The 25,775-nt window shown below is 34.1% G+C and overlaps 1 protein-coding gene and 1 long non-coding RNA gene across 6 annotated transcripts in view; one reads left to right on the top strand and one right to left on the bottom strand.

Annotated features, from left to right (window-relative positions):
* The window catches only part of LOC107033294 (phospholipid-transporting ATPase ABCA3-like), a 118,564-nt gene that overhangs the window by 62,744 nt on the left and 30,045 nt on the right, over window positions 1–25,775 (bottom strand). For 3 of the 4 annotated variants that reach the window (XM_072942773.1, XM_072942774.1, XM_072942775.1), the window contains exons 9-13: window positions 20,419–20,592; window positions 16,910–17,091; window positions 13,846–13,983; window positions 3,982–4,099; window positions 942–1,096 (exon numbers count right to left, since the gene is read on the bottom strand). In XM_072942773.1, coding sequence (XP_072798874.1) covers window positions 942–1,096; window positions 3,982–4,099; window positions 13,846–13,983; window positions 16,910–17,091; window positions 20,419–20,592 — 767 coding nt within the window. The remainder of the gene's footprint in view (window positions 1–941; window positions 1,097–3,981; window positions 4,100–13,845; window positions 13,984–16,909; window positions 17,092–20,418; window positions 20,593–25,775) is intronic. The other variant, XM_072942776.1, reaches the window with a different exon arrangement.
* The window catches only part of LOC107033293 (uncharacterized), a 108,082-nt gene that overhangs the window by 65,837 nt on the left and 16,470 nt on the right, over window positions 1–25,775 (top strand). The gene's annotated exons all lie outside the window — the stretch shown is intronic.

Genomic DNA, 25,775 nt, shown 5'->3' with positions numbered 1-25,775 from the left:
GTTTTGCCCTGCAAAAAACATTTTCAAGAAAAGAAAAGATAAGCTATAGTTTGGGAAAAATATTTGCAAAGCACATATGCAACAAAGGACATATCTAGAATATATAAAGAGTTCTTAAAAATTAAATAATAAGGAAACAAACAGCCCATATTTTTAAAAAAGGACAAAGGGTCTGAACAAATAAGTCACCAAAAAGGCTATAAAAATGGCAAATAACCACATGAAAGATGATCAACATCATTAGCTTGCATGAAATGCAAATTAAAACCATGATTAGATAGAATTACACATCTATTAGAGTGGTTAATTTTTAAAAGGTATTAAGACCAAATTCTGGCAAGTATGTGGAGCACTTAGAATTCTCATACATTGCTCGTAGGAGTGCAAAATGTACAGCCAGTCTGGAAGAGTTTGGCAGTTTCGAATAAAGTTGAACTCTTATAATTTATATCATCTAGTAATCCTACTCTGAAAGAAATGAAAACTTATATTTGTATATGAAACTCAGAACAGATTTATTTACACTCATCAAGCTTGGAAACAACCCAGGTGTCCTTCAGTTGGTATACTGTTAAAGCCAAACATGAAATACTATTCAGCAATTAAAAGAAATCCACTGGTGATCATGGAACAGCACAGATGGATCTCAAAGGCACTATGCTCTGTGTAAATAGATAATCTCTGAAGATTACATACTATATGATTCCATTTACGTGATATTCTTAAGACAAAATAGCTGTGATAAAGGACAGACCAGTGGTGTTACCTGGGGAGAGGGGAAAGGGATGACTACAAAGGAATAGCATGAGGGAGTGTTTGAGGGTGATGAAACTGTTTTGTATCCTGATTGTGCTGTTGGTTAAATAGGTTAAAGTTCATAGATCAATATATAAAAAGAAATAAGTTGAATTTCCTGTACAATTAAAAACAATCTGACTCACCACAGAGTAGAAAAAAAGGTGTTCTGATAGTGTCAAATCATTAAACAACAAGTCATGCTGTGGGCAAAAGCCCAAGCTTTCTCGAATCTTAATTATGTTCTTTGTGATGTCATATCCATCAATATAGGCCTCTCCTCTCGTAGGAGGGTAACAACCTACAAATAAGCCAAAGACGTGACAAAAGCTGAGCTTTGGTGAGAGAACATAAGATGGTGCAAGTTAGCATCTCAAATTCAATCTATTTGTGAATTACTCAAAGGAATTAGCACTGTCTCCTGCAGAAGAATACTTACAGGAAAATATCAAGTTATACCTATCTACCTAAATTTTCTTTTTCCTTTCTTTTTTTGCTTGTGTATATTTATTTTCTACAATGGGTATGGATTATATTGGTAATAAAATTTTAAATAATTTGCTATATTTCAGTGTATTTGCATTGCAATCAGCCAGTTACTATATTTGTGAACCACATTAGGTACTGTGCAGATGCTATGAAAATCATAGAGATCTGGAATATATAACTATTCTCAAGAAATTTAAATATTAATAACAAGTCCAGGATTCCTCATTTGGCAATATGTAAGAAAGAAACTATAAAGCGATTTAAACCCTATCAATCATTTATTGTATCTAAAATATAATTTTTAATTGAGATGTCTTTGCCATCTAACATTATATTAGTTTCAGGTATATAACATAATGATTTTAGATTTGTACATATTATGAAATGATCAAGATAAAAAGTCTTGTTAATATCCAGTACCATACATAGTTACATTTTTTTCTTATGATGAGAACTTTTAAGATTTACTCTCTTAGCAACTTTCAAATTTAACTGTAGTCACCATGCTGTAATCACAATCCCATGACTTGTTTATTTTATAACTGGAAGCTTGTACCTTTTGACCTCCTTCATCTATTTAGTCTGTGACGATACTGAAACTTGGCACTACCTCCTCTGCCATTTTGCCCTGGATGGTTGCTTTTGCGCTGCATTTGCAGTATAGATAGGACTTCAATAGATAGAAAGTTGATTCAGACATTTCCAATGAGAGAAAGGGCATGAGCATATGTAGATGGGAAAGTGCGTAATATGTATTCTTAAATAACATGTAAAGCATGGCACCTCACACTTGTCAGAATGGCCTATTATAAAAAGAAATAAAGAGAAGAAATAACAAGTGTTGGCAAGGATGTGGAATAAAGGGAACCCTCATGAACTGTTGGTGGGAATATGATTGGTATGACCACTATGGAAAACAGTGTGAAGGTTTCTCAAAAAATTAAAAATAGAAGGTTCCTCAAAAAATTAAAAAAGAGAATACAACCACTAATTTGAAAAGCTATATGCACCTCCATGTTCACTGCAGCATTATTTACAATAGCTAAGATATAATGGAAGCAACCTAGTATTCATTGATAGATGAGTGGATAAAGAAGATATGAGATCGATTGATCGATCAATCTAGCTATCTATAATGGAATATTACTCAGCCATAAAGGATGAAATCTTGCCATTTGTAACAACATGGATGGACCTAGAGGGTATCACCCTAAGGGAAATAAGTCATAAAGAGAAAGACAGATACCATCTGACTTCCCTTATATGTGGAATCTAAAAAACAAAACAAACAAACATAACAAAACAGAAACAGTCATAGATACAGAGAATAAACTGGTGATTTCCAGAGGGGAGGGGGTTTGGGGGAATGGGTGAAACAGGTGAAGGAGATTAAGAGGTGCAAACTTCCAGTTATAAAATAAATAAGTCATGGGTATGAAATGTGCAGCATAAGGAATATGGTCAGTAATATAGCAATAACTTTGTATGATGACAGATGATTAGTAGACTTATCATGGTGACCATTTCATAATGTATAAAAATATTTAATCACTATGTTGTACACCTGAAACTAAAGTAGTACTTTAAGCCAATTATACTTCAATAAATAAATAAATGTTCTCACCACAAAAAGAAAAAAATTAAGCATGGATTGGGTCCCAGGATAACTTATGTGCAGCATATGTATATTGCATATATTATCATGAAGGTAACAGTAATTCAAATCATAACCTTCTGATGTTAGCTAGGCAGTCATTCTTTTAAGAAGAGTTTTAATTGAGATTTAGAGGGAGTCAGTTCAAATATATAGAACAGCAGAGAATATGAATAGTGTCTGCCCCTCCTGTCTTAGTTTTGGTATCACTTTTGTATCAAGGAGAGGCTATTTTATCTCAACTACTAGGCTTAGCCCAGCTCTAGCCTCTAGGACTTAACACTAACCTCACCCACAACATGGGAATTCATTGTTCTAGTGGTCTTAGTATTCCTTATCCATTCTTCCTTTCTGGTGAGTGCAATATTTCTAAAGTATAAACCTTCGTAAAATAATCTCCCATGGCTTGTCAGTGCTCTCAGAATAGATTCTAAACTTGATAGCATGGCTTCCCAAACCTTTATGATTTGACCTTTTGCTTATTCATCTGGATTCATCTTTTGCTATTATTTAAATTCCTTCTTTGGTCTAGTCATATAGATGGTCCCTGCCTTTAAGTTTCCTATTCTTTGCTTATACCTGTAATATTCTTCTTCCCTTCCCTTCATAGCTCTTTATACTTCCTATTTGACTCACATTTGATGTCACTTCCCTATTCATCCCCAAATCAGGTTAGATATCATTCTACTGAGGGAATAGCATCCTACATCTCCCTTCTTACTTATGGTTTGTTGTATGTTTCAAGTTTCTTGTGAGTATCTCTACCAGAGTATAAAACTAAGTGTTAAGAACTTTGAAATCAAAAAAAAAAGAACTTTGAAATCACCATTGTATTATCAATCCTATAAAAAAATTGGCATACAAATTTTTAACTGAATAAATAAATTTATTATATCACTTGGAGCGCCTTGGTTTTAAATAATTGAAACTGTAATAATAACTACAAGACTGAAATGACAATATACTCAAGACTACAAATTGTAGATTGGTTTACAGTTTTAAAAGGGATCTGACTTGTGCTCTGGACAGAGCTGAATGCATACCTGTAAGAATAGACAAGGTTGTGCTTTTTCCTGCACCATTCTGTCCTAGAAGAATAGTGATCTGTCCCTTATATAAATTCAAAGACATGTTGTTTATTGCTACTTTGTCACCAAATTCCTGTGGAATAAAGAAAAGAATAACTTGGTATCTGTCACTATCAGTTAACAAATGATAAACACTTGTATCTTTTATCCTTAGAAGAAATACCATATCATAAACTCACAATGTAAAAAGATGATGCTGTGAACAAGGAATAATATTTGCAGGTGAACTAGTTTGTATACTAGTTGAAATAAAGGTGAAGTCCCAGTAGTATGTATATCTATCTAAATTTGGTAAGTAAAGTGGAGATTTCTCTGTATTCTATGTATGAACAGTATCATGTAATTATGGGCTTACTCAACTGTAGCAAGAGCTAGGGAAGCTCACAGAAGCTGCCACCCATGGTCAGAAAAACTGATGCCATGATTTAAGTCAGAATTTTAGTGACTGATAAGTACATCCAGAAATTCTTGAGATTCTGAGGAGTCTGTTAACTCAAATACAGCTCATTATCTGTTTTGTTTTGTTTTGGCCAGTGAACTAAGAACAGATTTTTATACTTTTAAAGGCTTGGTAAAACAAACAAACCAACCAAAAAAGAATACGTGACAGAAACTGTATGTGGCCCATGGAGCCTAAAACATTTATTCAGTCCTTTACAAAACATGTTTGACAACTCTTCTGACAGGTCTCTTGGAAACTCCCACTACAGCTGATCCTTGAAAATGTGGGGGTTAATCTGCATGTAATTTATAGTCAACCTGTGTCTCTGCAGTTCCTCCTTATCTGTGATTCAAGCAAACAAGGATCATGTAGAAATGTAGTGTTTACTACTGGAAAATATCTACATAGAAGTGGACCCCTGCAGTTTAAGCCCACGTTATTTGAGAGTTAACATTCTCAGTCTGAAATTAGACAGCCTGTGGTTCTCAAGTACTCACCTAGGTGAATCTAAAATCTGCCTATGTGTCTATTTGTAAATTTCTCTCATTGGCAAATCCAAACTAGAAAAACAAAGATCAAGAGTATTTTGTGGAATACAGAAATACCCAGAACCCCAAAATGTAAAGAAGCAGGAAAAGATGACCTATAATGAGTAAACCAGCCAACTGAAATCAACCTAGAACTGACATACTTGTTAAAATGAGCAAACACATCAAAATGATTATTATATATGTGTGCCACCCATTGAAAAAGTTACGATATAGAAGTTATTTTAAAAACAAACAAAATTTCTAGAGATGAGTATAATTTCCAAAATGAAAATATACTTGATGGGATTTATAGCAGACTAGACACCACAAAAGAAAAAAAAAGAGTTAATTTAAAGACACAGCAATAGAAACAAGAGAAAACAAACTGCAGAAATGATCATGTAAAAGAAAAAAGCAACAACAAGCTGAGATACAACTTCTAGTGGCATAATAAAGGTGTGTTAGTGTCCCTGAAGTGGTTTGGGACATAAAAATAACTGAACATATAATAGCGAAAAATTTTCCATATTTAATGACAATGATAAACCTACACATTCAGGAAGAACACTCAACGGAACCGAAGGACAAGGAGGAAACTACCCTCAAGGAACAACATCCTCAAATTGCACAAAGCACTGCTAAAGAAATGCTTTGAAAAAAAGAACTACATATGTGGGGGAAAAAAAGGTAAAAATGAAAGCAGACATTTGATTGGAATCAATGGGTGTACAAAAGATAAGTGAGTAGCATCTTTAAGCTAACATTCTATATCCAGTGACAATATCTTTCAAAAATGAAGGTAAAATAAAGATGTTAGACATAGAAATTCTGAAAGAATTAATCACTACCAGACCAGCACAAAAAGAAATGTTAAAGCTAGTCTATCAGGAAGAAGGGAAATGATACCAGATGGAAATCTAGGTATAAACAAAGAAATGGATAGCACAGGAAATATTAACTACATTGGTAAATACATAGCTCTTTCTTTTCAAGTTTCTTAAAATATAAATGAAAAATTAAGCACAATGATAATGATATATTGCTGGTTTTGTAACACATGCATAAGTAAATGTTTAACAATAATAGCATGAAGTCTCTGAGTGTAAAAATATGAGTATACTATGTGAAATGGCATAATATCATATGAAGACAGACTGTAGTAAGTTGTATGATACATCAAGTAGAAACCACTAAAATATCAAAACAAACTTTTATAGTTAATAGATAAAACTGAGATAAAGTGGAATCTCAGAAAAATAATTAATCGAAGAGAAAGCAGAAAAAAAAGAACAAAGAATATATGGTAGAAACAAAAATAAAATAGTAGAATGATAAATATAAACCATATCAATAAATCAATAAGCACATTAAGTATAAATAATACAGACACACCAATTAAAAGGCAGAGATTATCAGATTGGATAAAGAGCATGAACTAAGCTTACATTTGTCTATACATAGACAAAAAAATGCCCCTTTAAATATAAAGACACAAATAGGTTAATAGCAAAAAATGGGGAAACTATATCAGGCAAACATGAACTGAAAGACAAGTGGAGTAAGCAGGCTCACCTGTGGACTTCAGCATCAGACTTACCCACAGACCCTGGGACCATGCCCAACCATCTGCAGACTCTGGCACCAGGATTGCCTCCCTGTAAACCCAGGTGTCTGGCCTCCATATAGACCCTGCTACCTGGCTAATCCATGGATCCTGCCATCTCAGAGCAGGCACCAATAAAGGGCTTTCCCTGTTGATAAGGACTAGAAGAGTTTACTGCCTCTTCAAATTTGCTGAGAACAATGCAAAGCTATAAGAACCATGAATCAGGAAAACATGATACCACCAAAAGGATCAAAATGAAACTCCACTCCAAATTGGTAGTAGTGTTAACAAATATATTTGCTGACTCTGTTAAAACAAAACCCAAAAAACTTCCAGTAACCAAACCTAAAGACATGGAGAGATCTATAAACTCCTTGAAAAAGAATTCAAAGTAATCATTAAAAAGCCCAGAGAGCTGTAAGAGAATGTGGATTGACTATACAGGAAACCAGGAAAACAATAAATGAATGAATTGAAGTTCAAGAAAAAGATAGAACCCATAAAGAAGAACCAAATGAAATCGTGGAACTACAGAAGCCAATGATAATGACTCAATGGAAAATTCAATAGAGAGCATCAGCACGGGACTTGATCAAGCAGAAGAATCAGCAAGCTTGAAGATAGGTAATTAAAAATTATCCAGTCTGAAGTACTAAAAGAAAAAAAATTTTTTTAATAGTGAAAAAGCCTACAGAACATATGGAATATATGAAGAAAATCAGTTTATGCATTGTGGGAGTTCCAGAAGGAAAGAAGAGACAGAAAGAGACACTAAGTTTATTTAAAAAAATAAAATCTCAGAAGGCATATGGACATCCAGATTTAAAGGCCCAAAACATCTCAAATAGGTTAAACATAAAGGTTTACGCTGAGACATGTTAAAATTAAACTTTGATATTAAGACAAAGAGAATTTTGAAAGCAGCAAGAGAAAAGTGAATTGTCACTTAAAAGGGAAATTATATAAGACCGTGAATGGATTCTTCAGTAGAAACCTTGAAGACCAGGAAAGTATTGGATGATACATTCAAAGTACTGCCTGCAAAACACTGCCAACCAAGAATACTATCACTGACAAAAAATGTTCTTTATAAATAAAAGAGCGATAAAGACTTTCCCATGCTAACAAAAAGTGAGGGAGTTCATCACTATTAGAAATGTGCTTTAGCACCTTAGAGAGTTCTTCAAGTTGAAACAAAAGGAGGATAAAGGGCAACACGGAAGCATATCAAAGTATAAATCTCACACGTAAAGGTAAAAACATAAGATCAATACAGAATAATGTAATACTGTAAGGGTGAAATATAGTGTTTAACCTCACTATAAAAGTTAAAACACAAAAGTATTAAGAATAACTATAACCACAAAAAATGGTTAATGGCTACACTACATAGAAAGAAGTAAATTCAGACATATATATATAATTTAAGGGTGTGGGGGAGTAAAAGTTTAGTTTTTGGATGGAATTGAAATTGAATTATCAGATTAAAATAGACAGTAATAGTTTTATGTTCTTCTTAGAAGATTGAGTCAGTAATTAAAAAAACTTCCAACAAAAAAGTTTAAGATAACATGACCACATAGGTGAATTGTACCATACATTTAAAGAAGAATCAATGTGAATACTTCTTAAACTATTCCAAAAATAGAAGAATATGAAATGTAGTGTAAGTACTTGACAGTTACCTTTTTTTGATTGTAATACAATTATTTTTGGTCTTCTAACAGTTAAAAGAATGTAGACATTTAAAAATATCCCCACTGACATGAACATAAAATTGAGGTTTTTAGTCCTGGTACAAGCCAAATTTAAAAGAGAAATTATAGAATCCAATAGTATATTAACATTTTTTCACGCACTTGTCATAAAGACAGTGTAAATACAAATTTAGTCTAAATGTACAGACTCTCAAGAATTAAGCTTTTGATTCTTGAGGCACCCATTTCAAAGACATCCATCTCGAACAAACATACTGCCAATTACACAACTAGATTAACAGCCAGGCCACCCCACACATGAAGTTCCATTATTAGAAAGTCTTGGTGACCTAACTGACCATTTGAATGACCCTGTGTTTCCCTTCCTACACTTTTACATATTAATTTCTGCTGTTATATTTTGAATTCACCAATAAAGAGTGAGCCCATCAAACTCTAGACACCCCATCCTCAGCCCCAATAAAGGAAGAACTCCTGGTCCCTGCTCTCTCCTCTACCCACGATCACTGTGTGACCCCAGGTGTGCTATGTACTCTCCAGGACTGTGAGTAATAAACACTGTTTCTTCAAAGTCTCCTGATGGTTACTGCTGAGGTGTCTTATTATGATTTAATAAGAACCACAAGGGAGGTCCAGCCACAACACTGACTCCATTTGGAGAAGCGTCTGTCAGGGCTCACCACATGTAGTATGGGCTCAGGTGGCGCCCCCAAACATTCTTAGCTGATAGCATCACTAGCAATAGGCCGAGACTAACACAATACAGTGGAACTCTTCCAAATTCAATTAATGAGGCCACCGTTACCTTAATACCAAAGTCAGGCATCTCAAGAAAAGTACAGGCCAATATCCCCGATGAATGTAGATGCAAAAATCCTCAAGAAAATTAGGTAACTGAATTTACCAGCACACTAAAAGGATCATATACAATGGCTAATGTGATTTATCCCTGGGATTCAAGGATGGTTCAACATAAGCAAATCATTCAACATGATATACCACATTACTATAAATAAAGGAAAAAAATCACATAATCACCTTAGGATTTATAGAAAACACATTTGACAAGAGGGAACATCCTTTCATGATAAAAATTCTCAACAAATTGGGTATAGAAGTAACTCAAAACAATAAAGGCCCTACATAAAAAGGCCATAGTAAACATTTTCAATGGTGAAAAACTGAAAGCTTTTCCTCTAAGATCTGTAATAAGGCAAGAATATCCACTTTTGTCCCTTCTATTCTACATAGTACTGGGAATCCTGATTATAGATTAGACAAGGACAAGAATTAAACAGCATCAAATCAGAAAGTAAGAAGTAAAGTAATTTTTATTGCTGGTGACATAATCTTAGATTTAGGAAATCCTAAAGACTCCACACACACACACATAGACACACACACACACACTTACTTCTGTTAGAAATATGTGAATTCATCAAAGTTGTAGGATGCAAAATCAACATACAAAAATCATTATATTTCTATATACAAAAAATGAACTATCTGAAAAAGGAGAGTAAGAAAACACAGCATCAAAAACAATAAAGTAGTTAGGAATAAACTTAACCAAGAAACTTTAAAACTTGTATACTAAAAGCCATGATATACTGAGTAAAAAATTAAAGCAGATGCAAATAAGTAGAAAGACAACCTGTGTTAATTGATTGGGGGTATTAGTATTGTTAAAATGTCCATACTACCCAAATGGTCTACTGATTTAATACACTGCCTTTCAAAATCCCACTGGCATTTTTTACAAAAATAGAAAAAGCAATCTTAAAACTTATGTGGTATCACAAAAGACTCTGAATAGCCAAAGCAGTTTTAAGCAAGAAAGACAAAGCTGGAAGCATCACACTCTTTGGCTTCAAAATATATTACATAGCTACAGTGATGAAACCAACATGGTGTTGGTATAAAAGCAGGCATATACCAATGGAACAGAACAGAGAACCCAGAAATAAACTCAAGTATATATGGTGAACAGATCTTTAACAAGGATGCCAAGAATATACAATGGATAAAGGACAGTCTTTCCAACAAATGGTACTGGGAAAACTGGTTATCTACTTGCAAAACAATGAAATCGGGCCCTAATTTTACACCATACACAAAAATTCACTCAAAATGGATTACAGACTTAAATGTAACACCAGAAACTAGAAAACTCTAGAAGAAAACATCAGCAAAACCTCTTGACCTTTGTCCTGGTAATAATTTCATGGATATGACACCAAAATCATAGGCAACAGAAGCAAAAATAGACAAGTGGAATTACATCAAACCAAAAAGTTGCTGCACATCGAAGGAACTAATCAACACAATGAAGAGGCATTTTGCGAAAAAGGAGAAAAATTTTGCAGGCTGCATATCTCATGAGTTTACATCTAAAATACGCAAGGATTCCTACCACTTAATAGCAAGAAAACAAGTAACAACTGAAAAACAGGCAAAAGAAATGAACAGATATTTCTCTGAAGAAAACATATAGGTATATGAAAAGATGCTCAAAATCACTAATCATCACAGAAATGCAAATAAACACCATGAAATATTACCTCACACCTGTTAGATGGCTATTATTATGATGAAAAATTATCATTATTGTTGAACAGTCTAAAGATAAGAAGTGTTAGTGAGGATACATAAAAAGGGAACCCTTATGCATTGTTGGAGAAAATATAAATTGGTAAAGTCATTATGGAAAATAGTATGGATATTTCTCAAAAAATTAAAACTAGAACTACCATATGATCCAGTACTCCACTTCTGCATCAATATCCAAATGAAATAAAAGCATTGTCTCAATAATATCAACACACCCATGTTTACTGCAACACTATTCACAATAGCCAAGTAATGGAAGCAAACCAAAAGTCCAGCCATGGATGTAAGGATAAAGAAATGTGGTATATAAGTACATTGAACTATTAGCCTAAGAAAAGAAAAAAAAATCCTGCCACTTGTGACAAAATGAGGACATTATGCTAACTGAAATAAGCCAGACACAAGACAAACACTGCCTGATATTACTAACATAAGGAGTCTAAACTAGTCAAATTCATATAAGCAGAAAGCGGATGTGGTAACCAGTGGCTAGGAGGAGGGGAATATAAGAAGTATTAATTAAAGGCTATAGAGTTTCAGTTACCCAAGATAAGTCCTAAATATCTACTGTACAAATCCTGTCCATAGTTAATAATACTGTCCTGTGTGCTAAATTTGGCTAAGATGGTTGATTTTATATTAAATGTGCTTATCACACACACAAATATTAATAATAAATAAAAAAGGGCAGGAGGAAATGTTTCAAGGTGATGAATATGTTACAGCATAGACGACATAGACATACCAAATTATATGCATTAAAAATATATAGCTTTTTGTATTTTAATTTTGTATTTTAATCAAACCCCAAAAGAGTGGTTTAAAGAAACACATGGATATTGCCTAGTTTTTTTTTCCCCAAAATGATAAATTATGCAAACATTCAAAAAGTGTTTGAACTTGCATTGGAACAAAACTGATAACTTGTAAGTCTTAGTGTTATTACAATAAAATGGAATCAGATAACAATAAAAAAAAAGGTAAGTGATGTGGCTGTATTAACATTAGTCAAAGTAGGTTTAAGAATGAAGAATATTGCCAGAACAAAGAATATCATTTTGTAATCATAAAGAGATCAACTTTTCAGGAAGACATAATATTCTTAAATGTTTATGTACCCAATAACAGTTCAAAATATATGAGGCAACAAATAACAGAACTACAAAGAGCAACAGAAAAATGCATTTATTTTTGAAAGACTTCAATACTTTTCTCTCAATAATTGTTAGAATAGGTAGAATCAGTAAGGACATATAGAATATTTGAAGAGCTAACAACTAACTTGACTTAACTGACATTTTTTTTATGACTCCATTAAACAGTAGCAAATTATACACTAATTTCAAATACTTATAACAGTTATCTAGATAGACCATAGTCTGAGTCCTAAAACCAGAATCAATAAATTTAAAAGAATTCAAGTCATACAGAGTGTCTTTCTTTGACCATAAGCAGAGTTAAATTAGAAATTAGTAACAAAAAGATGTCTGAAAAATCCACCGAGTAATTGAAAAAGAAGTAATACAAATTATATAAAAGCACTTCTGGAAAAGTGAAAAGGGGAAATACTTTCCACTCACTCTGAGGCTAGCATTATCCAGATATCAAAACTAGAGAAACATCTTACAAGAAATGAAAATAGACTAATATCCATCATAAACCTAAATAAAAACATTCTAAATAAAATTTAAGAAACTGAATCCATTAAAATAGTTAATAGAGAGTTCCACTTCTGAGAAATAAGAGCTCCACAGACCCACTCCCCAGTGAAACACGAAAATCTGGTCAAAATTGAAAAACAAAACAAAGACAACCACTTAATGTCTCCAGAAACCGACCTAAGAGAATACAGCAAATGAATAATTTATGTAAGAAAATTTAGTAAAACTTGGTAAGAATAGAAAGAGTTTGTATTATTTAACATTCAGCTGCTCTAGTTTGTCATCTAAGAACCATTCTAGTTTCCTTCTTTTCCTTCAATGTCCCCAGTTTCCTAGTATTTTCAGTTCTGTTGAAAATGTCTTGGATTCATCCATTTCTCTTCATATATACTGCCACAACCTTGGTCTAATTATCATTATTTCTTGAAGAAAGTTAAGAATTATTTCTTTTGCCTTTTTCTACATTTCTCCTTCTCTACTCTTCACTTTCCAATACCCTGTTTTCCACATTGTAGCCAAAATGATCTTTAAAAAAAACATATATTCCTCCAGTGCTTTGAACCAATCAGTAGCTTCCCAGTGAAGCCATTTACTATCATTTTTTTGGCCTCCAAATATACTGGTCTTCCCTCTGTTCCTCAAACACATGAAGGTCTTTCTCACCTCAGGGTTTTCAAACTTGTTGTGTTTTTCTCTAAGTTTTTTCAAACAATTGGCTCTTCTCATTCTTTAACATTATAAACATTTTTTATTGAGTTATAGACATTTTACAATGTTGTGTCAAATTCCAGTGTAGAGCACAATTTTTCAGTTATACATGAACGTACCTACATTCATTGTCACATTCTCTTCTTCTCATTCTTTAGGTCTCAGTTCAAAGGACATCCCTTCAGAGAGGTTTTCCTTTAACTACGTTTAGTGTTATCCTTCCCAACCACATGCCCAGATGTTACTATTGCATCATCAAGTTTATTTTCTTCACAGGGTTTAAGTACAAAATTCATATACCACTTGTTGCAAGCCCATCAGAGGAAATTCAAAGCAAGCATAAAGGAGAGAGCAAATAAAATCGTATTTGTAAAGCTATATCTATATTTATACATTCTATGAATGCCTCAAATTAGGACTTTATTAATTATGATTCTTTGTTAAGGATCTCATTTGTTTTCTTGGAATGTCTAGTTGCAAACAATTCTAATGCCAGTATATGGCTTTCAGTCATTGTAGGAAAAAGAGATCTTTGAAACAATACCTTGTACAAATTCTTGATCTGGATACCTGCCACCAAACTGGTAGGTTCAGGTTCAAAATACTTGTTTTGAGTTACTTCACAGTCTTTCACTTCTCCTTTGTTTCTTTTGATTCTTGGTTGGCCAAACCAGTATGAGCGCTACAAAGAAAGCCAAAAGATAATTACCAAAATGAGCATAAGAAATGAAGCACTCCATCTAAACAGACTTATAACAAGTAAGGCAACTGAGTCAGTGATGAAGACTTCCCTACAAAGAAAAGTCCAGAACCAGAAGAGTTCACTATATGAATTCTACCAAACATTTAAATAAGAATTAACAACAATCTTTCTACAAGTCTTCCAAAAAGTACAAGAGGAGGTAACATTTCCTAATTCATTCAATGATCTCACCATTACCCTGACACCAAAGTCAAAGAGATCACAAAAAAACTACAGATCAGTATCTCTTATGAATATAAATGTAAAAATCTTCAATAAAATACCGGTAAACTGAATCCAATAGCATATCAAAAGCATTATAGACTATGATAAAGTATGATTTACCCCAGGAATGGAGGAGTGGTTCAACATATGAAAGTCAATCACTGTAAAACATCACATTAATAGAACCATGGAAAATAACACACATGATCAGCTCAACTGATGCAAATAAAGCCTCTGACAAAGTGTGTTAAAGGTAAAGAAGAGAACTTTATCAAAATGATAAGCGGCATTCATGAAGAAACCCACAGCTAACATCATACTCAATGGTGAAATACTGAAGGCTTTTCCTCTAATATCAGGAATAAGACAAGGATGCCTGCTTTCACCCTTGCTACTCATTACTGTACTGGGAGTTTCAGCCAGAACAATGAGGTAGGAAAAAGAAATAAAAGGTATCCAAATTGGAAAGCAAGAAGTAAAACTATCTCTGTTTGAAGATGACAAGATCCTACTTATTAAGAAAAGCCCAAAGAATGCCCTCCCCCACATACTAGAAGAGATAATGAACAAATTCAGCAAAGATGCAAGATACAGGAGCAACCAAAGAGGTGAAAGACTTGCACACTGAAAACTATAAAACTTTGTTGAAATAATTTAAATAAGACATATAAATAGAAAATACATGAACTTAAAGACAGACAGTATTTTAATATGGAAATATTAGTTCAAAAATGAACAGATTCAATGTAATCTCTATAAAAATTCAAATGACATTTCTGCAGAAATAGAAAAGCTGATCCTCAAGTTCATATGGAACTGCAAGAGGCCCCTGGTAGCTAAAACAATCTTGAAAAAGAACAAAGCTGGAATACTGAGACTTTCAGATTTCAAACTTTACTATAAAACTACAAGAATCAAACCAGTGTGGTATCAGTATAAGGACAGACATGTAGGTTAATGGAATAAAATTAAGGGTCTAGAAATAAACGCATACATCTATGCCCAACTGATTTATATCAAATGTGCTAAGACCATTCAATGGGGAAAGAATAGTCTTTTCAGAGACTGTTGCTGGGACAACAGGATATCCACCTGCAAAAGACTGAAGCTGGATCCCCACCTCACACTGTATAAAAACAAAATAAATATTGTTCAGTGATCTAAATTTAAGAGATAAAACAGAACTCTTAGAAGAAAACATAGGGGTAAATATTCATGACTTTTTATTTGACAATGGTCACCTAGATATGACACCAATTTCACAACCAACAAAAGAAAAATTGATCAACCTGGTTTTTTTTAGTTGAGGTATAGTCAATTCAACCTGCCAGTTTCTGGTGTACAGCACAATGTCCCAGTCATGCATTACATACATTTATTAGGATAAACTAGCTTTCATCAAAATTAAAATTTTATGCATGAAAGGACACTATCAAGACAGTGAACAATGTCCTTTAAAAAAAAAGAGTGAAAAGACAACCCACAAAATGGAAGAAAATATTTGAATATTTGCAAATCATATATCTGATAAGGGTCCAGTGTCTGAAATATGTAAAAAGACAAACAATCCAATTTAAAAATAGGCACAGGACTTGAACAGACATTTCTACAATAATATATACAAATGGCCAGCAAGCACGTGAAAATATATCAGCATGATTATTCACTAGGTAAATGCAAATCAAAACAAGATACCATCTTATACCCACAAGGGTATAATAAAAGAAAAAGAAACAGTTTGATGATCCTGAAAACATTAAACACAGAATTACCACCCCAAGGTATAGTCACAAATTCCACTCCTAGATACACAGTCCCTCCAAAATTGAAACAAGTATTCAAACAAACATTTATACACAAATATTAACAGCAGCACTACTCAATACCCCAAAGATGTCCTATATATCCAACTATGGGCTAACAGGTAAAAGAACTGCTCTTTATACATACACTGGAATATTATTCTACAATCAAAAAGAATGAAGTACTGATACATACTGTAACATGGATAAACCTCAAAAACATTATGGTAAATGAAAGAAGCCACACACAAATGATTACATATTGTATGATTCTATTTATAAGAAATAACCAGGAAAGGTAAATCTGAAAAGGAAGCTGGTCAGTGGTTGCTAGGGGCTTGTGATAGGGGAAAATGGGATGTGACTTCTCAATGGGTACATAATTTTCTTTTTCAGTGATGAAAACATTTTGAAAGTAGATATGTGCATGTATATTATAAATGTACAAATGCCACTGGTTTGTTCACTTTAAAATGGTTAGTTTTAAGTTATATGAATTTCATCTGAATTGAAAATTGAAACATGAAAAAGTGAGGCACTTTAAGAATTAAAAACACTTTGGCCTGGTTTACTTTCTGAGATACAGAAAGCTGTGGCATACTTTTAGGGGTTATATATTGCAGCAGAATTCTGTATGATTTGAATTTGCAAGGTTTAGAAGAAAAACTCTGCATCTGTGGAAGGCTTAAGGGATATCAATAAATGGCTATAACATTTCATATGGATGGTATGCAAATGAAAATGATTCTGCACATGCCCTTTTGATTTGATTATAAACATCATGAAATAGGCTCATAAGGACTATGGTCTTTTGTAATAACAGCAGCATTAGAACTCACCATAAGAAAAAAGTACCATGGCTTGGGCACGCCATACTTCCCTGGAAAGACGTTTTCTATATACCAGGTCACAAGGCCATACAAGAAGGCATCAAGTAAAAGCATTCCCGACATATGGCCCAGGACGAGATTATCGTCAAGGCTGGCTGGTGTCCAAAGGTTATTCCACTTAACACCAATTCCTGAAATAGAAAGAAGATATATACCATAGATGACAGCTCTGTGATTGAAACAGCAAAGAAAAAAGTTGATACCCTAAATTTTGCCACTGTCAATTATCTATATATTGAGACCCTTAGGTCATCCAAGAAAGTGATGGAATATATAATAACATTGATATCCTCCCTCCTCCCTTCAAAACCTACCAACATAAATAGGGATGACTGAGACAAGGTCAATGGCTGAAACAAAAATAAACGGTAACAAAAGAGCTAAGAAAAAACCAGACCCATTAGAAGCTATCCGTCTACCTTTCCCATCATGCTAAATTCCTACTGAAATAACCGTTAGGATATACACATTTGGAAAACTATTTAACAGCACTAGAGAAGGATGGTGACCACCAAGTGAAAGAGAAAAAGAAGTTTTGCTCATAGTACTGATGGAAAGGGAAAAAAAATCTCACCAAAATAATACACGTAATCCTTTGTTCCTGTACTTTCTCTATTTCTGGACAGAGTGTAGCAGAACTGAAAAAGCATTAGGGCATCCAGTGAACTCCTAATTCAAAGAGGAAAGACATGAAGACAACAATGGCCCATGAAACCCAACCTTTCTTCAATTTTAGCCCTTCCTCTCCTATAGATCAGTACTACGAGAAAAATATTCATGAACACTGTGTCTTTGAGAAAGCTGTAAGAAAAGGTAATTGTTTGAGAAAAAAGTGTTCAGTGGAATTAGAGATAAGTATCAAAATGAAAGTCATTTTGAGAGGCCATGAATAGCAAATTAGAAACCATGGAAAAAGAGAATATAGAACACAAAAATCAGGAAGTGTACCATAACTTGAGAAATTCTGCATCTCAAAATAAAATAGGAGTCCCTTCAAAACAAAATAAATAATAGAGAAAAGAAATAATAACTGAATAATAAAATAACCTGACAAAAATAACTCAGAGAACTAAAAGTGTACCTCCTGTTGCATATTAAGCCAATGGAAATCCCACCTCTAGATCAAGTCTATTAAATTTTTGAATGTTTCATGTATAAAGTAAGAATGATGAAAGTATCCATAAAGAAATCATATGCATGACTGGATATTCACTGGGAGATTTTTGTTCATAGATGAGAAAATTTAGTATCTTAAACCCTCTTCATTAACCAATAAATGCAATGAAATTCCCAATAAATCCCAACAAGATTTTTCATAGAATTTGACAAAGTGACCCTAAAGTTCCAGTGGAAAACAAGGTGGTACAAACAACTGAAGAATTACAAGGTATGGGGACAGGTCTAACAGATATTAAGACTCATTATAAAGCTATAGCAAGTAAAACCATTGTGGTATCAACACAAAAGAGACTAAAAAAGATCAACAGAATGAAAAAGATAACCAAAAAGATCCATGCACAAATGGAGACATGATGTAAAACAAAGGTGGAATGAGAAAGCAGTACAGAACAACAAACTATCCAATAAATGATTCTAATAGCTTTATTTTCATGTGAAAAATAAAATTAAGTTCTCACCTCATAACAAATAGATATATCAACTCTATGCTTATTGCTAGTCAGATGTAAAAATTTAAAAATATTAAAGAAAATATAGAATTATTATTTTTATGACTCTGGGTATGGATGGATTCCTTTAGAAGACCATTAAACTAAACATTTTTGGAAAAAAGATACCATAAACACAAATTAAAATGAGTCACAGCCTAAGGATAATTATTTACACTACCTACGACACTTAGAGGATTGAAATCCTTTTATGTACAAGGAAGAATTCCTCTTCTTCCCCCAAATTAAAATATATTTAGATGCGATTTTTTTCACTTAGCAGAAAAGGTGAAATTATTTGATAGTGTAAAGGATGTAAAAATCTGAAATACTCCTCAATTTATGGCCCATTTATCCTTATCTTATTTTGTGACCCAAGAATTCCAAAATGTAAATGTCATTTTGGAAAGGACGCCCTTTTCTAGACAGGAAGACAAGTAGGAAAGCAGCCTGCCCTCCCCCTTCTCCTAAGTAAGAAAAGAATGAAAATAAGGTACAGAGGACAGGTCCATGAATCCTACGAGTTCCTGTTTCAGGGAAATCCTGGAGAAACTTTCAGGTAGGATTGTGTAGAAATATACAATATTGTACGATGGTGGCATTTGTATGGCAGAGTGAGGCAGAGGCAGCTAGAAAATGGGTCTGAAGTGATGCTACTGGCTCCTCATATCTTAAAAGTCACATTCAGAGCTTGCATAACTTTGCAAGTGTTTGTTTGTGAAGGCCAAAGAGTCTCAGAGAGGGCCAGAGGAAGGCACGGACCTGGGTGAGGAGATTAAGGCTACGGTAAGCTATCCAGAGCCATGTTTCTAACAGATGACGTACGAGTATCTTGTTCAACATGAGCCATATATAAACAGTGACACTTCAGATTCTTAAGGGTCCATAATGCAGCTCAGGCTTCAGGCTAGGTACTCTACTATAGAGGTAAAAGATCCAATAGATTTGAGGTCCCCATTTCCCTCCATCATAAGAGAGCTCATTAATTTCCATTCCCCTCCATATCATCTTGAAGAGTCCAAGAAGGAAAGATGTCTCAAAGACTGACTCATTCAGAAGAACCTGAATAAATCACTGGATTAGACTTACATTACATTTATTTTCTTTAGCCCAGTAGTGTAGAGTTTGGAGGAAAAGTAGTTACAGGAAGTAAAGAAGCTAAATTTGCCTTTTACCTGAGAATAGTATATTATTGGAAATGATGTAGAAAAACTCATGTGTTGTTCGTGGGAGAATAAACTGATCTCTATTTTTTGAAGGTTACCATAATAGCAATCAAAATCAAGCTATGAATATCTTACTGGATACCATTTTTATATCTAGGAATTTATATTAGTATGCATACCATATGCATACTATTGTGGGTAACAGTAAAAACAGGAAAACTCTTAAATGTGCAATCATAATCATAGAGAACTAGTTAATTAATTATAGTTCCCCTTTGCAATGGAATATTAAACAACCTCGTAGAAGAAAGTAGCATAACTTTATATGGGAAGAGGCCTAATAGATACCATTAGGTGAATAAAACAAGTTGTAGTATAGAAGGTTTAAAATTCTTTGCTCTTTGACAGTGTATCTGGGGTGTTTATTGAAGAGAGATGGGGAACTTTTCATTTTTCACACTTCTAATTTTTTACAGCTCACATAAATGCCTTTATAATAAAAAATCTGAGGATAAATAATTTTTATAACATTTTCTTACCTCCTCACCCACTGTCCCACCCCCATTACCTTTCTACATTTCTAGGAATCAAATATCAAAGGCATATTTGCAAGGCAAACTCTTACTTTTTATTTCCAACTTGACCAGAAGTTTAATCCCCAAGGCCAATGCAACATTTGAGCTGAGACAGGCAGCCACCTTCCTGGTGAGAGTTATGTGTCCATAGTTTTGAGCAACGGAGTTAAATGGAAAGAAACTGGCAAAATATAGGAAGCTTCCAGCAGAAGCAGCCATACGGGCTGCAAATAAGAAGGAAATTATAAGGTCAGTTTAAAGCAATATATGAAATAATGAATTATAAAAACTTTATGTAGTGTGTAAATAAAATACACTAAAGGAAAAGAATGCAAGCTCTATGAGGGAAGAGAATTTATCTTTCTTTTTCACCCTCATATCATTAATGTCTAGACCACAGCAGACATTAGTGTGTGTTGAATGAATTAATGTATAGGGTGAGCTAATGTATAGGATATTTACCACATATGATAATTGTTTATGGTCATGTAAACAAAAAATGACCCCTATGTATGTTACAGAAAAATATTTTCTCCTTTTTAAAATCTATTTACTCATGATCACTTGGCTTGAGAAATTATAAATGTATGATTATAGATCATCAGTATTAACCTAAATTGAATATATTGATATTTCTAGAGAGTTTGAGGTTATGCGTAGACTAAAGCCCGGATGAAGTTTTTAATGCATGCTTCCAATCTAAATCATGATATCCCAAAGAAAGAGTAATTGAATAAACAGTTAATTATTGGGAGTTGAATGTGGTTAGGTCCATAAATATGGGATCCTGTAAGTTAGAAAAAAATTTTTTTCAAGGTTATTATTAAGATAGGAGATCAAGATGGTGGAGTAAGAGGATGTGGAGCTCACCTCTCTCCAAGAACACATCAAAAATACATCTACATGTGGAATAATTCTCACTAAAAACTGCAAACTGGCAGGACTACTGTAAAATCAAAGCAGTAAGAAAGATAACACACATAATTGGATAGGATGAGAAGAAAAACAATCAAGTCAGAACCTGTGTAAGAGGGGACTCAGAGGAAAAGGAAGATTGCATGGACACCTGCCCTGGGAGCTGAGCAGGTTGAGCCACAGACTGGGCATCCCAGCCCTGAGGTCCTATGTGGAGGAGGAAAGCCCCTTGACTCATTGGAGAACCACTGAGACAGATTTAAAGGCTGGGGAAGCCTGGACTCCACTCAAGAGAAGTGTGTAGGTGCTAGCTTGCCCAAGGCAAAGTGGAGAAAAGTCTAACCTATTAGCTGCCAGGTTTTCCGTAACTACCTTGCTGTGTGTCCCAGCCCAGGCCATGTACACCATCTGGCTCCACTTACAGCATGCCACACTAGGTAGACACTACTACTAGATCTGAGACAGCCATGATTAGGGAAAATATGTGGCTGTGGGCTGTATCTGAGCAGAGCTGCAGATGCCTACAAAGGCAAAGCACTGGACCTCTTTTAGGGACATGAGACCCACTTGCTTCAGCAAACCTCTCCTTTGAGGCAAAGATCCTGGTGTGGAGAGAAGTAGAAAGACATAATTAAAGGGAACAGAGCCAGCTCAAGCCTGACCCTTAGGACTTCTTCTCCAGCAACTTGGGATCACACATGTCCTGTGACAGAATGCTGATGGCCACTGCACAAAGAGGAAGTCCTGCTTAACATCCTGCACAGACTAGCACCTTCATCTCCAGCCTAACAAAGTGATGGCTGCTGGCACACTCTGAAGAATGACATGATTGTTGTAGACATCAAATCCAGCCCTCTCACCAAAGGCACTGGGCACATGCCATCTTCATAGGGAAGCTCCCACATTAAAAATACCCTTTCAAGACCATAATAGGTAACTGTTTCACCTAAATTCACAGAGGCAGAAAAAGTTAAGTAAAATAAAAAGGCAGAGAAACTACTCCCAATTGAAAAAGCAAGAGAAAACCCCAGAAAAAATAAATAATGAAACAGGAATAGATAATTTACCCAAGAATTGAAAACATTGGTAATAAAAATGTTAATTGACTTAGAAAAAAGAAATGACCTAAACAAGTGATCATTTAAAAAAGGAAATAGAAAATACAAAAAAGACCCCAAAAAATAGATAATTGACAGATTGGGATTTCAAAATGTAGAATAGATAAACAAGATTATACTGTATAGCACAGGAAAAATATACAAGATCTTATAGTAGCTCACAGAAAAAAAATGTGACAATGAATATATATATGTTCATGTATAATTGAAAAATTGTGCTCTTCACTGGAATTTGACACAACATTGTAAAACGATCATAACTCAACAAAAAATGTTAAAACAATAGATAACTGAATATCTGAAATAAAAAACACATTAGAAGGAATGAATAGCAGACTAAGTGATATAGAAGAATTCATAAGTGATCTGGAAGATCGAAGAGTGGAAATAACCTGATCAGAACAGCAGAAAGAAGGAAAAAAAATGATATGATTCTCTATATAGAAAACCCTAAAGTCTCCTCCCCAAAACTATTAGAGCTAATAAATGAATTCAGCAAGGTTGCAGAAACAAGATTAATATACAGAAATCTGTTGTGTTTCTATACACTAATAATGAAATATCAGAAAGTAAGAAAAACCCCAGTTAAAGTTGTATCAAAAAGAATAGACTACCTAGGAATAAAATTAACCAAGGAGGTGAAAGATTCATACTCTGAAAACTCTAAAACATTGATAAAAGAAATTGAAGACGATACAAAGAAATGGAAAGCTATCCCATGCTCTTGGATTGGAAGGATTAATATTCTTAAAATACCCATACTACCCAAAACAATCTTCAGATATAATGCAATCCCTAAGAAAACTCCCATGACCTTTTCACAGAACTAGATACTCGTAAGATTATCAGCAAATTTCTAATCAGAAACCTTGAAGGCCAGGAGGCAATGGGTTGATATATTCAAAATGCTGAAAAAAAAAGTGAAAAATAAGAATTCTTAATGCAGCAAACTGTTCTTCAAAGGGAGAAACGAATAACAAGTAAACAAGAAGACCTGCCCTGGAGGAGAACTAAGGGAGTTTTCAGGTTGAAATAAAGGGACACTAGATAGTAAGTGGAGACTATATGAACAAGTAAAGATCTCCAGTAAAAGTAAATTCATGGGCAATTATTAAAGCTAGTATTATTGTATCAACTAATCCTCAATAAAAAAGAAGGCGAGCGAGTCCAAGTCAGAAAAGGAGATGTGATGATCACAGTAGAGGTTGGAGTGATGCAGTTGCTGGAAGTGGGTCATGAGGTAAGAAACACGGGTAGTCTCTAAAAGCTGGAAAAGGCAAAAAATGGATTCTTTGTTATAGGCTCCTGCCAACAACTTCTTTTGGCCAAGTGCACATAGGACAGTCTTCAGAATAGACCATATGACCGTATGTTAGGCCACAAATCAAATCACAAAACTTTTACATTAAGGTAAATATCATATAAACTACCTTCTCCAACTATGACAGGATATGCTTAGAATTCAATAACAGAAAGAAAATTCACAAGTTTGTGGAAATTAAACAAGGCACTCCTGAGCAACCAATGGATCAAAAAAGAAATCACAAGAGAAATTAGAAGGTATATAGAAATGAATGAAAATGAAAACACAACATAACAAAACTTAATTGATAGCAGTACTAAGGGGGAAATTTATAGCTATAATTGCTTACTTTGAAAAAGAGGAAGGATCTCCAATCAACCACTTAACTTTACAACTTAAGAAACTAGAAAAAGAAGAACAAAACCAAAAGCTAGTAAAAGGAAGGAAATAAAGATTACAGCATAAATAAAGAGAAAATAAACAAAAGCAAAAGTTGGTTCATCAAAAGGATTTAAAAATCTATAGCTGAATTGACTAAGATAAATGAAGAGAAAACTCAAATTATTAAAATCAGAAATGAAAGTGGGGACATAAACATTGATTCCATGAAAATAAAAAGAATTATAAGAGAATATTATAAAAGAAAGGTTCCTTAATTTTTTAAAAAGCATTTTTCTGCAGTGTGGTTAACATGTAAAAATTGGTACAAATTTAAAGAATACAATCACTGAGTTTGGGGACAAGTACACATCCGTGAAACCATCACCACCATCAAGGCCACAGATATATTCACCACCTCTTGAAGTTTCTACCCACCTCCTTTATTATTATATTTTCTTTAACAAAAGGTATATCCTCTCCACAAATTTTCACTACCCAATACGCTACTGTTAGCTATAGGAACTATGCTGATAGTAGGTCTGCAGAACTTATCTTGCATAACTGAATTTTGTACCCTTTGACCATCACCTCCCCATCCACAGCCACCCCTCCCCTAGCAACCACCACTGTATTCTCTGCTCCTATATATCTGACTATTTTGATTTCCACACATAAGAGAGATCATACACTATTTGTCTTTCTGTGTCAGACTTAAGTTACTTAGCATAATGTCCTTCAGGTCCATCTATGTTGTCATAAATGGCAGAATTCCCTTCTTTTTTTTAGGCTGAATAATATTCCATTGTATGTATATACCACATTTTATTTATCCATCCTTCCTATCCATCCATCCTATCTATCCATCCACCGACGAACATTTAGGTTGTTTCCATATCTTGAATACTGAGAATGATGCTGCACTGAACATGGAAGTGCAAGTATATCTAAGAGATCCTGATTTAATTCCTTTGGACAAATACTCAGAAGAGGAATTGCTGGATCATATGGTAGTTATATTTTTAATTTTTTGAGGAATCTTCATACTGTTTTCCATGGAGGCTGAATAATTTTACATTCCCACCAATAGTATAAGAGTTCAAATTTCTCTCCATTCTTGTACACTTGTAAAATTACACTTACAATCTTTTGGGATTTTTTTGATAATGGTCATTTGGACAGGTTGAGGTGGTATCATTGTGGTTTTGACTTGCCTTTCTCAGGTAATTAGTAATTTTAAGCACCTTTTCACACACCCATTGGCTATTCATATGTCTTTTTTAGAGAAATGTTTATTCAGTTCTTTGGCCCATTTTCAACTGTTATTTGTCTTACTGCTATTGAGTTGTAGAAGTTCCTTACATATTTTGGATATTAACCCTTTATCAGATATAGGGTTTGCAAATATCTCCTTTCATTCCATAGGCTGCATCTACATTTTGTTGGTTATTTCCTTTGTTGAGGAAAAGAAGTTTTTAAATTGATATAGGAGTGAAAAAGTTCTGAGTGCTGAGTCAGAGTGGAGAGACGTGTCTTCAAGGTTTCAGAGGCACCTGAAGAGACCCCAGCCAAATGTCCTGGATAAAGAGACCTAATAATAAAGACATCTGGGCTAGAAATGCAAATACACACCAGAGCATGGTGCCAGCAGGACTACACTCACACTGGAGACTCTAGGGGAGAGGGCACTCCT

This window comes from Vicugna pacos, chromosome 18 (genome assembly GCF_048564905.1).
Source record: "Vicugna pacos chromosome 18, VicPac4, whole genome shotgun sequence".
NCBI lineage: Eukaryota > Metazoa > Chordata > Mammalia > Artiodactyla > Camelidae > Vicugna > Vicugna pacos.
Note: the sequence above shows the minus strand (reverse complement) of the source record. Positions and strands in the feature narration are given on the sequence as shown.